General features: G+C 40.1%; 1 protein-coding gene across 1 annotated transcript in view; it reads right to left on the bottom strand.

Moving 5' to 3' along the window:
* Positions 1 to 6962, bottom strand: part of ZNF10 (zinc finger protein 10) — a 64132-nt gene extending 57170 nt beyond the window's left edge. Inside the window, exons 1-3 of the mRNA XM_069557016.1 lie at positions 6346 to 6962; positions 4680 to 4806; positions 4332 to 4430 (exon numbers count right to left, since the gene is read on the bottom strand). Coding sequence (XP_069413117.1) covers positions 4332 to 4430; positions 4680 to 4806; positions 6346 to 6354 — 235 coding nt within the window. The 5' untranslated portion in view covers positions 6355 to 6962. The remainder of the gene's footprint in view (positions 1 to 4331; positions 4431 to 4679; positions 4807 to 6345) is intronic.
* Positions 6963 to 14353: the final 7391 nt, after the last annotated feature.

Here is a 14353-nt window from a genome sequence, read left to right as displayed (position 1 = left end):
AATGCTTTCCAGAACCATCCTTAATTCCCACCATTTTCCTCTTACACTTTATACTTTTGCTCAATCTAAACTGAGCCTCATCCTCTCACTTTATTAGCATGATCTTTACTCACGCTGTAACTCTGTTTTTTTTTTTCTTCACTTATAAAATATGACTGGCTCCCAGTGCGTACAGATGGACTAAGTACACTCTGACTGGCTCTCCCACTAAGTACAAGTGAAAACCATGAACAGTGCATAAAGGAGCTAGCTGAGTACTCTGAAAGGTAAATGGTAGCAAGCTGACTGCAGAAGGAAGTCAGAACACAAAGTAACACAACTGGTGGTGAGTTTCTTGTATTTTTTCCCATCTCTACTCTCTCCAGGCCTAAAGTCAAATGCAACCTGAAAGCAAGAACTGGGCAACAGGTAAAGAGCTCCAAGAGAAGCCTTTATTTCTGTCTTATAAAGGGGAAAGGGGAGCCATACAGAGAAATCTTATTGTTTGTTCATTTCCCATTCTCTTCTGCTCAAACCCAAAGCATGCTGCAGCAGTGATGGCCATATAGGCAATTAACACTCCAAGGCAGAGTAACATTTCCTCCCTCAGCAGAAAAACCTATCGTCCTAAGAGCACAGGGGTAATACCCCTCACCTTGTTTTTTTCCTCTGTCCCTTTGTTGCATGGCTACAGAGGCAGACAAAGTTACAGAAGTGCAGAGGGGAACCTAAAGGTCTACCTTTCTATCCAGAAGACCTGAAAGAGGGGGCCCTGGGAGTCAAAAAGGAAAGGGGAGATTGTGAAAAAAGGAGCTCAAGAAAGTGATCTCGTAAAGTTGTGTATGAAATTCTGGGCTCATCCTTGAGCTGTGCATGCATGGATCTGACCCTAAATAGCACACCTAAAGCTGAACCCACTGTCTAAGTTCCAGAAAGGCCACTAAGAGGTGCTTATGGGGACAAATGAAATAGACCTGCAAAGGCTTTGAAAACCAGACTGTTGTTGGAAACATGTACAGAGAAAACAGGTTAGAACTTATCCATATTGACAGCCTGCTTAAATAAAGTTAATATCTCAACAGGATTTAAATAAGACCCAAAGTCTTAATATTTAAAAAAAAGTTACAACTCAAAGTTACAGGACATAGAGGAACATTTCATCATCCCACAGGGAAAAGACAATCCAGTTATAAACACATTTATGAATCATTTATATATGGATACCGCATTAAAACAAAATTAGGGAAAACTGTTATTCTGATGTGAAAATATTCCAATTGTATAGAAAATATCCCTATACTTTATACATGATAATGAAGTACTATATAGTGAAATGTCAAGATGTCTGTAAATGACATTATTCAGCAAAAAAAGGAATGAGGTGAGGCAAATACAATCAAATGTTATCCAGTATTAAATCCATAACTGACTGTATTGATTTATGCAAAGATAGAAAAATAGAAAAAAAAATAGGGAACCCAGAAACATACACAAAAACTTAACTTTCTGAAGATTGCTTTGGCTATTTGGGATCTTTTGTGTTTCCATGTGAATTGTGAATTTTTTTGTTCTAGTTCTGTGAAAAATGCCATTGGTGATTTGATAGGGGCACACTGAATCTGTAGATTGCATCTGGTAGTATAGTCATTTTCCCAATATTGACTCTTCCTACCCAGGATATAACAACTTAATTTATGAGTAACCAGTGAAGGAAAGGGCACACATATCAATAAATGGTACCTTGAGAAATGGATGTCAACAAAGAAGACACCAAAACTGACCACTAAGTCATGTGACATACAAAAATAAATCCAAAGTGAACCATGGATCTAAATGTGAATGGCAAAACAACTAGGCTTTTAAAAAAGAAAATCTGGGAAAACATCATCATGACCTTGTGGTAGGGAAATATTTCTTAAACACATCCAAAAAAAAAAAACCAAAAACAACCTCATAAAGGGAAGGACTGATGAATCTGACAGCACTAGAATTAAGAATTTCTGTTCATTAAAAGAGGTCTTAAGGGGAAAAGTAAGTCACATGTAAGAGAAGATATTTGAAGTGAATAGAATTGCAAAGGATTTGTATCCAAAATTTTTAACTCCTACAAAACAAGAAAAGAATACAATAAATGAGCAAAAACTAAGAGGCACTTCATAAAAGAGGGTATCTAAATACTCAATAAACATATGAAAAGGTGCTGAACTTCATCATTAATTGTAGAATGCACATTTAAACTAGATTAAGCTCGCACTGCACACACTCCTAACAGGTGTGCTATCTCCTGACAAGTGTGAAGATTATGATATCTAATAGTACATGGTGTTGATAAACATGGGGAGCAAGAGGAACTCACTTATGGTATCTGTGGGAGTGCAAGTCAGTAAAAATACTTTGGAAAACATTTTGGCATCATCTAATGATGTGAAAGAGGCACATCATCCTCTGGCTCAGCAATTCCAGTTCTAGATATAAACCACAGGAACCCTGTGCCAGGATGTGCCAGGACCCAAGGACAACAGCAATGTTACTTGCAACAGCCCTAAACTGCAAACAACCCAAGAAGCTGTCAATAACAGAATGGATAAACTGGGTTGTATCTACTTGTATAATGAAACAAACTCCTAGATCAATATGCAAAATACCTGAATATTATAATTTTGAGAGAAGTAAATTAGAACATACATATTATGATTATCTGTAAAAAAGTTCACAAACATACAGATGTAAACTAGTGACTAGAGACACAAACAGTTGAAAAAGCTATAAAGAAAACCAAGGAAGTTACTATCATTAAAGAAAATTAATTACCTTTGCAGGGGGTGCAGTGGGGAGTGACTGGGATGAGCACCCAAAGAGCTCTTAGGGACCCAGGACTTCTGTGTTTACCGACCTGAGTGGTAGTTACATAGGTGTCTTATAATAATTTAAGCTGCATGTTTATGTTTTATGCCTTATTTCTGTGAGCTATTTCACCTTTCAAAAACTTATGGGGGAAGAGTTCCTCAGAACTATCTGAGGTGCTGTCTCCTGGGCTGCAGTGCTCATTTTGCCCTCAATAAAATTTAACTCACCAAAAAAAGGGGGTACTGGAAGGAACACACAAAAATTGCAAGAGTTATATTAACGTAGTGGTATTAGAGGCTTTTTCTTCAATTCATTCTTTGATGAGGAAGTCTCTGGGCACTTGTCCCACCTTGTGACTTTCAGCCATACAGGACTCTCTTTCCATGTCCTTACTCCTGAAAGTCTTGCTCTCAAAGTCAGAACTCTGTTTTCAAGGCATCTTCTGTCCTGTCACTAGTCCTTCCATTAGCTTCTTCTCTTTAAATGTAAGTGTTCCCCTGTTATCTCCAGAGGACCACTCTCTAAAGGCCAGTAGATTTCCAATAGAGGTAGGCTTCAGAATCAACTACAGAACTTATGCAAATTGTCATAAATACATACAATTTAGGCTCCAAAGGTCTTCTATGTCAGAATCTTAAATGGTGAAGCATGGCCATATTGATTTTTTAAAGAGCTTCACCAGCAATTTTATTTCAACCTAACATGAAGAAGGCTTTCAAAGCTCTTCTCAATCAGTCTCGTTGCTTCTATTTTTTCCTTCTTAATACAAGATTCCCACTTCTACATTCCTAACTTGAATTCTTTTCTAAGACATATTCCAGTAGTTTGTGCACCTCTCTACTTGGAAATACCATCCTCTACTCACACCATGCATATCTCAAGCTAATTCCCTTCATTTTCTCAAAAACTGACCCTTTTTCTGTCTTTTTTATTTCTGTTACTACTATCCCTATTTGAATTACCCAGGTCTTTAACACCAAATGGAAATTCCTTTCTTCTAACTGTTGAACTGCCAACTTGAGGACCTCTAACCAAGTTATTTACAGACCCACTATCTCACTATGCCATGCCTTCTACTCTCTGAGGCATACCACCTAAGAGAAAGTCTTAATGAGATTAAAAAATAAATATTGTTAATATATTAGTGAAGGAATAAACCCATTAATTAACCAAAGCATAATGAATCACTCAAGAGGGTTAGACCAACAATATAAAGGAAAAAATATACACCTTTTAACTTAAGACAATAAAAGCACGTGTCAATTTTTAAAAAGAAAGAGAAGAGAAATAAAGTGAGGAAAAGGATGAGAAGAGAACTGAAGGCAGACAGGTAAGTAGGTGTGAAGTGATCCCCTTGCATGGGCAAGACCTCACAGTCCCCTCCTATATCTCTGGCACCTTTCAAGGAAAACTTTCTATCCAACATATAAAAAAAGTACTGCTTTCTCACTGGCTGCTTGGTTGTTATTTTAAAAAACTTCATTACCAGCTTCTCACTCACTCACCTGGAAACAGCTCTCTGCTTACATCTCCATTCCCCAGCCAGGGCTCTTTCCCTTGCTCCAATAAGGAAACCACATCTGGCTTAGAAATGTTAAGACCTGCTTGTGGAAAATGAAATACATTCAAAATTAGTCCTTGAATCCTTACCAAAAAAGAGGCCATTATTAGAAATGCCAGATATAAGTATGAAAGATGTCAAAAGACTAGTTGAAGTTATAACCCTCCTCTTGAAAGAAAACAAACAAACAAACAAAAACTTTCCTTCCTTGGGAATATTCAGTCAGATAATCAAGATTCACAACTGTCATCCTAAAGGTCAAAGGTCAGAGGAGATGAGAGAAAATACCTACCCAGTGAGACCAGGTGGCCATAGTTCTCCAGCATTACATGTCTGTACAAATCTCTCTGAGCAGGCTGGAGCCATTCCCACTCCTCCCGGGAGAAGTCTATGGACACATCTGTGAATGTCACTGACCCCTGAAATGACACACATACATCTGTACAACCAGCATCTATGCTCCCAAAGGCCCTGATCAAGGAGTGAAATGAGTCCACTGTGGAGGGTGGACAATGTACGTAAGTAGTGCAATGACAGTTTTCAGTATTCTGAGTTATTATTAAGAATATAAGTAAGAGCTTAGCTGTTTTGTTTTATTGTGTAGTTGAAGAAAAAAAATATGCTTTGTCCTGAGATAATTTATAATTTTGTGACTATACATGTGAACAACACGTATTTCTGGCTTTGGCTGTAAATATTCTTAAGATCTCACAACACGTTATAAATAATGAAGACAATCCCTTTATGTTTAATAGGGGATGTATATTTTCCTTAATACCAGCCTACTTTAGCGGGGGCTTCCCTGATGGTTCAGCGGTAAAGAATCCGCCTGCCAATGTGGGAGACACAGGCCACATGGCTTCAGTCCCTAGGTTGGGAGAATCCCCTGGAGAAGGAAATGGCAATCTTACTCCACTAGCCTTGCCTGGGGAAATCCCATGGACAGAGGAGCCTGGCGGGCTACAGTCCATGGGGTTGCATAGAGTTGGACATACATTAGTGACTAAACCAACAACATTTTAAAATGATTTGACAAGAATTTCTTTGTAGTCACTACTGGTTGTAGCATATAGCAGCAGCATCTGTTTAAGGGACACCCAGGTTTATCCCAGGCATCCGCATTTCTGAAGAAATAGCTGTGAAACTTGGAGACAGTTTCAGCAAAGTCAGGGAACAAGAGAATAAAGACTAAAGTATAAGGACATGCCAGGGTGGAACCTAAAGCTTTTTCCCTCAGGGTTGGGGTAATAATAAGCCCCTGCTTTGAAGCACTTGAGTGATCCACATAGCCATCAGGCATGAACGGGAGTTTTAAAAGTTCCAAACTAGTAACAGTTCCAGAGGTATGACAGAGTTATATTTTACAGTAAAAAAAAAATTCAAGTCCCTATAACTTGTTATAGATTATTGGCTAATAAAGGAAGCTGTTTCCTAATATAATATATTGCAGTGGGATCTGCAGTACAGAAGGAAACTGGACTCAAGGCAAAAGTTGGAGAGCCTCTGGATTTGGAGACATGCATGAAAAAAAGCAGGACAGAGAAATGAAACTGCATCCAGACGGAATAATTTGGACTGGCTGGCCTTCTTGTCCCCCACCTCTGTGAAGCACAACTGCCTGCCAAGCATTTAGCCTCAACGAAAACAATCAATAAAATAATAATAAAATAATCAATAAAAACAGGACGAATAAGTGAAAGAACAGCAGCGGGAGAGAGAAGCCTAAAGCACTCCTCATTCCATCGAATTCGTTTGGCAAAAGGAGAACGGGACAGCCAGGTCTACGTTCAGACCCCGCCCACATCGGGACAGCGCCCCCAGCGCCGCGCCCCCAGCGAACCCTCTCATGTCCTATCAAGCACGAGAGGGAGGCAGGGCAGGTACAGGGGTAGGAGTTACAGGAGAAGGAAAGCCTATGTAAACACAGCTGCATTCAGAAGAAAGGAAGCACAATTTACCTGCGACATGGCTCAGGGCAGGGCCGGCTGAAAACGCAGCGTGGAGGGCGGAGCTGGCCGGGAGAGAAAGAAGCTGAGGCACTGTCGGCGGGGCCGTGCGGGCGAACCGGGCCGGGCTGGGGGCCAGTCGCTCCGCAACCACCGCCCTCGTCACGCAGAATCAGGGACGTCCACGACAGCTCCCTCCCCGCCGCGGCAGGGGCACCCAGCCTGGGCCGGACCCGCGGCCGCAGCGCCGCAGCCTTTAACGGGGCCGCAGCTGGGGCATCTCCTCCGCGCTGCTGGCTGGGCAGCCACGACTTCCAGAGCTCGGGATGAGGCCACCGCCCTCGGTCACCTCAGCCCCGGCGGACCCCGGCTCGGGCAGAGCGGGCCCTTCTCCTACCTCGGTCAGTACAGGACAATTCTTGTCTCTGCAACGGGGACCCCGAGCCAGAGTCCTGCAAACTGCCCCTTCCGGAGCCTCAGCCACCGACCGCGACCAGGCCGCGGGCCTCAGACAGCTCTGCTTCCCAGCACCCACCGCGGCCTCAGCGCCTCGCGGGCAGAGAGCCCCCAACACGACGACTCCCAGTACGCCCCGCGCCCACAAGGTGAACGGGGCCTCAAACAACTACACTTCCCAGGATCCACTGCGGCTTCAGCCTGAGTCCAAGCCGTCCACGCTTGGACTACTGTTCCCAGAATCGACTGCAGCCCTTGCCTTTGCTTCCAAGACTTGCAGCCCAGAAGGCGGCAGTGGCAGGACCGTCCTACCCAAGGGACTCTGACTCCCAGACCCTGGAGTCCGGTGTGGCAGCTCAACCACCGCGGCCGGGGCGGCCACGGCGATCGTCCCCAAGCCAAGCCCGGATTGGCGAGCTGTCCGCCTGGGCAGAGGCGGCAGCCGGGCTTCCACCCTGAAGCTCCAAAGGGAGCCCCGAAAGCTCGGTTCCTCCCGGTCCCGAGCTCGGTCCCGAGCACGCACAGAGGACTAAGCTCTGACAGAGCTCCGAGCTGAGGGAATGGGAGGTAGGGCGGGAAGCTTTGTGTTGTGATGGGAAGGTTAGGAGAGATTAGGCCCACTGAATCAGGGAACCTTATTCTAGGTGGAGCTGAACAGTTTATGAAAAAAGAGACAAGAAAGAAAAATGATCTGTTAGCAAACTAAACTTGGATTGGCTCAGCCATCCACAGTACAATCAATCCACGGAAACAGGTTTCTGGTGACAGAAAGTGGTGCTTAAAAGACTCGAACTCCTTGAGGGCTTTCAATAAGTTTTTAAAAACATGATGAGACAGGGTTTGTGGAGTGCATCAGGTTGTGGACATTCTGATTTGCTGGCGGTGAGGTAACTGGGAGTCAGCATCCCCAACCTTCTGTTTCTAACTGGTCTGGGGTCTAGTACTAGCGGGCACCTTACAGGTAACCTCTTCAACCTGGTGAGGGTTTCGGTATCTGCAAAACAGCTCAAAGGAAGAGGCTTATTAGCATGTTATCTATAGCCCTTGAGGAGAAACTAAAGATCTTTGACTTTGTTTAATGGCTAAACTATTATTTTTTCTTGCTTTACTGTTTTCCTTTCTGCATTTTCTCACTTCTCTGATTAAATTTGTTCTTTGGAACTTGAGGAAGGCCTAGGAGGCTAAAGTTTTCCTACATTTCTGAATGCATGGACAGGATGAGGGGTGCTGAGGAGAGTTATTCCAGGAAGGCCCTATAGGGTCCTGCTCTGTTAACAGTTTACTGCTTTTCTTGGATACTCCTCAGTCTTGAGGGGGAACAGGTGTGGAATAAGAGAGGGGATAAAGTTTAGGATTGAGAGGTTAATTTGAGACTTGGCAGAGGAGCTCAGTTTTAGTTTCCATTTCTCTTTTAATTTTCCCCAACTCTTTGAGCAAATGGGAAACAGCCATTGTGGCTACTTCCTGTTAAAGCGCCCTGTAGTCCTGCCTCAATTTGGGGAAATTGGACACAAAGTTGGAAATAGTCTAATTCCCAAGCTTAGCATCAACATTTTGTATTATGAATACATTACTTCTCTCTTTGTTTTGTTATAGCACCTGGACAAACATTTGACAATTAGTAGACAATTACATTAAGGATAATGACTAAAATGCACCCTTGTAGTATTCCTGAAAAGAGCCCTCCTATTTTATATGGCAACTGGGAAAATAAGTTTTGTAGTGTTTTTGTTTTTTGCCAAAATATAATTTAAAGCAATTTTATTAATGAATACACTTCTGTCTAAAGAAACTAGTGCCTTTTGCTAGCAGGCTATAGCTTGAGCTCTTTTGCCACTACGATTTCTAAAGTAGGAGAAAGATTTCATAGTTGTGAGGAGACATTAAGACCATGAGGTTCTGATTGGCAGCTGCTAACAGATAAAATAGCTGTTTTGATAAAATGGCTGATGATGTCCTTAAGTCTGATAAAGTTTAGCTAACTCAGGTTCTCAGTAATATAGGACTGTGTCTGAACCTACATCCACAATGGCCACCCAGCTCCATTTTGGATGTCTGAACCATGGTTACTTCATTCTGATTTTTAAATGTATTTTTCCTTACTGGCTAAAGTAGATATACAGTGCATGTTTAGGCCACAAATAGACTGTTTTGTTTAGCCTAAAGTTCAAATTAAATCATGTATAAGCCAGAGTCACTTTCCCATACCTCAACATGTGAAAAATTTCCCCATCATTTTCCCCTTTTGATTGCAAATCTTTCAATAGGAAGCATTGATATAATCAACATATCTATCACTCTATGCCATGGTGGGTCAGCTGCCTGTCCCAGGTGCAGATTGTCTCCCTTGGTGTTGTGTGTTAGTCGCTCAGTTGTGTCTGACTCTTTGCGACCCCGTGGTTCCCTGTCCATCACCAGCTCCTGGAGCTTACTCAAACTCATGTCCATCAAGTCGGTGATGCCATACAACCATCTCATCCTCTGTTGTCCCCTCTCCTCCCCCCTTCAATCTTTCCCAGCGTCAGGGTCTTTTCCAGTGAGTCAGTTCTTCAAATCAGGTGGCCAAAGTATTGGAGTTTCAGCTTCAGCATTAGTCCTTCCAATGAATATTCAGGACTGATTTCCTTTAGGATGGACTGGCTGGATCTCCTTGCAGTCCAAGGGACTCTCAAGAGTCTTCTCCAACACCACAGTTCAAAAGCATCAATTCTTCAGAGGACAGCTTTCTTTATAGGTAAACAATGGGGAAACAATGTTTTACATTGAGAAAACAATGGAAACAGTGACAGACTTTGTGTTTTGGGGCTCCAAAATCACTGCAGATGATGGCTGCAGCCATGAAATTAAAAGATGCTTGCTCCTTGAAAGAAAAGTTGTGACCAACCTAGACAGCATATTCAAAAGCAGAGACATTACTTTGCCAACAAAGGTCTGTCTAGTCAAAGCTATGGTTTTTCCAGTAATTTCCACATTAGGAGGAAACTAGTCAGATATTGTAACTAAGGTCAGAAAGTTATGCTAACAGGGAAACATTTCATAGGCTAGGCATTTTGTCATCCATACCCAGTTGTCACAGAAGCATTGTACATGTTCTTTCATCAGTAGACTTTAAATAGTGCTACGCATCATGAGTAGTTATACTCTGTGAAAAGTCCATTAGGAAATCCTTTTCCTATGCTAAACATGGAGGAGGACAACAATGTGGTTAAAAGTAAAATAATAACTTTAACCATTGATAGGGAGATAAACATTGAGTAAATAGCTCAATTAAAGTAGTGTGACTGGTCTTACAGGCCTGATTTGGATTCTTGGGTCTGCTGCCTACCATTGCTGTTGTCTTCTTATCCTTGTATGAATGTTGTTTGAGGTCGGCAAGTCAGCAGTCCTTTCTGTAGACTAGTCCAATGCGGAGGCCCTTCTTAAATGGGAAAAAAGAATTTGAGTTAATTCCTTTCAGTTTCTTTGTGCATGGGGTACTTAAGAATACCTGGCAAGAGTATTCTTTCATCTAGGTTGGAGACAGCCCTTTAATTAATGCTTTTTCTAGTATGCATAATCCCCTGTTTATAGGTCAGGGAGCATCTGATTTTCATCTAAAGATAGATTACAGTGATCTTCAGAAACAAGTTTAGAGTATCTTCTTAGTAACTCAGACTTATAATAATGTAGCATAGCAACAGAGTTCTTTTTGGGAAGTAAGTTTTAAACAGTAAAAATTGACCTCAATGAACAAAACTAGAATTTAGTATCTATTACAATATAACATTTTTCTTTCTAAATTACCTTCATTTTTAGCAAATATAGCCAAATTAAGATCAATTTGTTTGCAAAATGTCTGGTTAATTATTCACAAAGTCTTTTTTTCTTTATTTTTTCTTCTCCTTTATCATTTTGTTGTTGCCATCAATTTTTGTTTTTTTCAAACCCTTGTTTTGAGAGCTGACTTTCAATAGACTGCAGCAAGGGAGCTGCTCTGCTACATAGGAAAACCCCAACCCAGAAGCAGATCGCCTAGGAAAGGTTTAGCACTAGGTTCCTCACGAACATGTGGTGCATGATGGGCAAGGGGGCGGTCACCTTTCCAGATGTGCCCCTTTTCCCAGGACGAAGGGCTCTCCTCACCAGACCTGGTCCCGACATAAGGCGGGGTGCACCATGCTCGGAGGGACATGGGTGGCAGCCTGCCAGCGGGGACAGCAGGAGAACCGCTATCTGAGGCCAATGGAGGCTCTGTCAGCACTGCCATATTGTTTCACTTGGACAGGATTCTGACTTAGAGGCCTTCGGTCATAATCGCTTAGATGGTAGCTTCGTCCCCTTGGCTCCTCAGTCAAGCACATACACCAAACACAAAGGCTTTTTTAAATTGACCATGCTGTAACTTTTCTTCAGAAATCTCAGACTGAACTTTTAAAAGGCCTCTCAAGGCCACGAAAGCCACAGCAAGGCTTTGTCACAGATTCTACCTGTAGATTTGGGTGAATTCTTCTCTCTTAAGGTCCACAAAATATTTTGAGATTCTTCAGTTGTTAAGAGATTACCTTCCTTATTCATTTGATAAAGCTTCTGGGAACCTGAGAAATTCTAGTTTCTGGAGGGGTCAGGTAGATATAAAAGATGTATATTTCAATTCCATTTGAATGGTATAATTTACCAAGTTGTTATAAAGTATAATCAGCTTAAAGGGAAATGTTTCCTTATATCTCAGAGACAAAGATTAAAAGCCAATAGTGTCAGACAAAATAAAATCATAAAAATAGAAAAGTCATAAGAAAGGCATAACATTATATTTATCAGTTCATTCAATCCCATGTAATTAATTTTTGCTCTGCTTGAGCTCATTTTTTTCCATGAATTTTGTGTGCTTTACCTAATGCCCAATGATAATAGTGACAGTGGTAATCTCAAGAAGTGTGTGAGATTTTGTTAAGGCTCATATGATTTGCCCAGTTGAAGTAGGTACCTTGATCACTAGAGACTGTAGAAAGTATACCCCAAGTGAAAAATGGATTTTACAACCATTTCTTTTTTCATTTTGAGAGTATCAGCCTTGCAACAAGGGAAGATTTTAACCCATCAAATAAAAAATGAGATTTGCCAGGGAGCCAGGAAGAGTTAAGCAGCTTTGTGTTTCCCATAGCCCAGTTGTTTAAAATCAGAACTATTGTTAACAATCTTAATTTCTCTGATTTATAAACAGATTTTTGCCATGCTACTAGGACATCAGGATGGCAAATTCTGACAATGAAGGGTTAGTTTTTTGTAGGAACAGAATGGACTTTATCTATATGTGCCACAGTCTTTATAGATTCTGTGTTTGCCTTTATGTGAAAATCCATTAGGGTATTTCCCTAATTCTCAGGTTCGGTCTTTGTGAGCCTCAATTTTGATGACAGATAGCATTTTATGTCAGGATATATATGATTTCCAGGAATTTCCTATCATTTCTGGAACACTTAAAATGTACATTTTAATAGATATAACATAAAGAAGGTTTAATGTTATGTTTTATTTTATAACACTTCTTCTGTAATTTAATCTACCAAATAATCCTACTTAAAATTTTTTCTGAGATGCCTCAGGGGCCCTTTGGAATACTGAAAGTTAGCTAGAGAAAGAAGTTTACAATCTGTTATCAAAGGCAGCTCAATATATCAGGACAATTTTGCTCTCCTAACACAGAGAGGAAAAACAAATTCCAGCTTACTGTTAATAATAAAATTCATTTATTTAATGGAATTTAATCTAATGTCAATGCTGACAACGTACAAAATTATTTTCTCAAGGATCCTTTTCCACAAACCATTTATCATTTTCTAGATCCATATTAGTTTGTCCCTTAGTTTTCCATTTCATAAACAAGCAACTCTAGGACAAAATTATTCTTGTTTGCCCAGCAAATGTGTTTCCAGTCTTCGTATCTTCTACCACCAACAACATAAATCCTGCTTTCTTTACACACTGAAATGTTTCCCTTATTATTTTAGTAGCTTTAGTTACATTACAATTTTTAACTCTTAAAAAACCTTAATCTCTAGTGAAAATCAAGAAGCAAACAATTGTGTACCCGTATTTCCTGATTAGAAAACTTAAGAAAATATTACATAACTTCTAAATATGTACATTTTTTCATAGCATAATTTCTCTTTTTAATGTGGTATAAGATATATGACTAATAAGCCCAAGCATCTTAGTTTTTTCTCTTACAAAAAGGAAAAAATACATAAACTTAGACTTCTGTAGCAATCAATGATGTAGTATTTTATTCTAATTAAATATGACCTAGACCTCCAATGAATTTTTATCATTTAGGTTAATTTAGTGAAATTCTAACATTTGAAGTTTAGTAAGAATCTGGAAAAACTAAAATATAATTATTTCTACAGAGTTCACCTGAAAGCTCCTATACCATTTCTATTGTATTACTTGTGATAGTATCATCATACCAAGTTAATTTTCTTGTTGACAAATTTGTAATAGATATAGTATGAATTTATTGACTTTTAGTAAATCTAGGTACAATAAAAGTACCTAGAATTTGATGATTCTAAAGACATATCTGTATTAATCAACAAACTAACTGTAATATCAGATTATTAATTTAATACTGAATATTTCCCAGATCAAGTGAACATGAAATTCATTTGGGTTATTCTCTATTGCATTTTAAAATGTTTGATTTGTAAACATTTACTTTTCTTTAAGCCAGGTAAATAGAGCTCATTTACAAAATAACCTCAGAATATTTTCCAAAGACAAAGACACAATCATGAGACATACTTATATCCAGACACACAGAGGCCTCATAGCCTATTTTAAAACTTATTCATGAGTCAGTTATTTAAATACAAAACATATTTGTTTATAATTTAAAAAAATATTTATTGGCTGTATTGGGTCTTAGTTGTGGCACTCAAATCTTTATTGCATCATGTAGGATCTTTCATTGCAGTGCACAGATTGGCTCATGGACGCTAGTCACAGCACAGGTGGGGCTCAGTAGTTGTGGAGCATGGGTTTAGTTGCCCCTAGGCATGTGGGATCTTAATTCCCCCACCAGGGATTGTATTGCAAGGTATGTTCTTAAGCACTGGACCACCAGGGAAGTTCCCAATTAGTTTATAATTTTTATCTTTTATCCCCTCTCTATTGTAAAACAGCTCTAATTGCACCATGGATGCATAATTTAGGGATCCATTAATGGACCACTTTGAATCTTGGGAGTATTTTGACCAAGCTGTATTACAAAGGAAAATCACCTTTTTATATTTCATTGGCTTGTAACTAAAAGTATTTCAGTTCTGGAGAATGCACCTCAAGCGGCTGCATTCAGGAAACAAATTTGAGTTTCCCATAGCCAGCACACTTACACACAAGACAAATACAAACATAGACACAAGGAATAAAATTGCATTCCTGCAGGACAAAAACCAAAGGGTGAAGTCCAACAGTTTTTTCCTAAATTTTTCCACACGAGGACCCCTCTTTTAAACAACACAACAGGCAAGCAGAAAGACAAGGAATCATGACCTCGTATGTAATGGTAATTCACCTGGCAAATGTA

Source organism: Ovis canadensis, chromosome 17 (genome assembly GCF_042477335.2).
Source record: "Ovis canadensis isolate MfBH-ARS-UI-01 breed Bighorn chromosome 17, ARS-UI_OviCan_v2, whole genome shotgun sequence".
Classification (NCBI taxonomy): Eukaryota; Metazoa; Chordata; class Mammalia; order Artiodactyla; family Bovidae; genus Ovis; species Ovis canadensis.
This window is presented reverse-complemented; position numbering and strand designations above follow the sequence as displayed.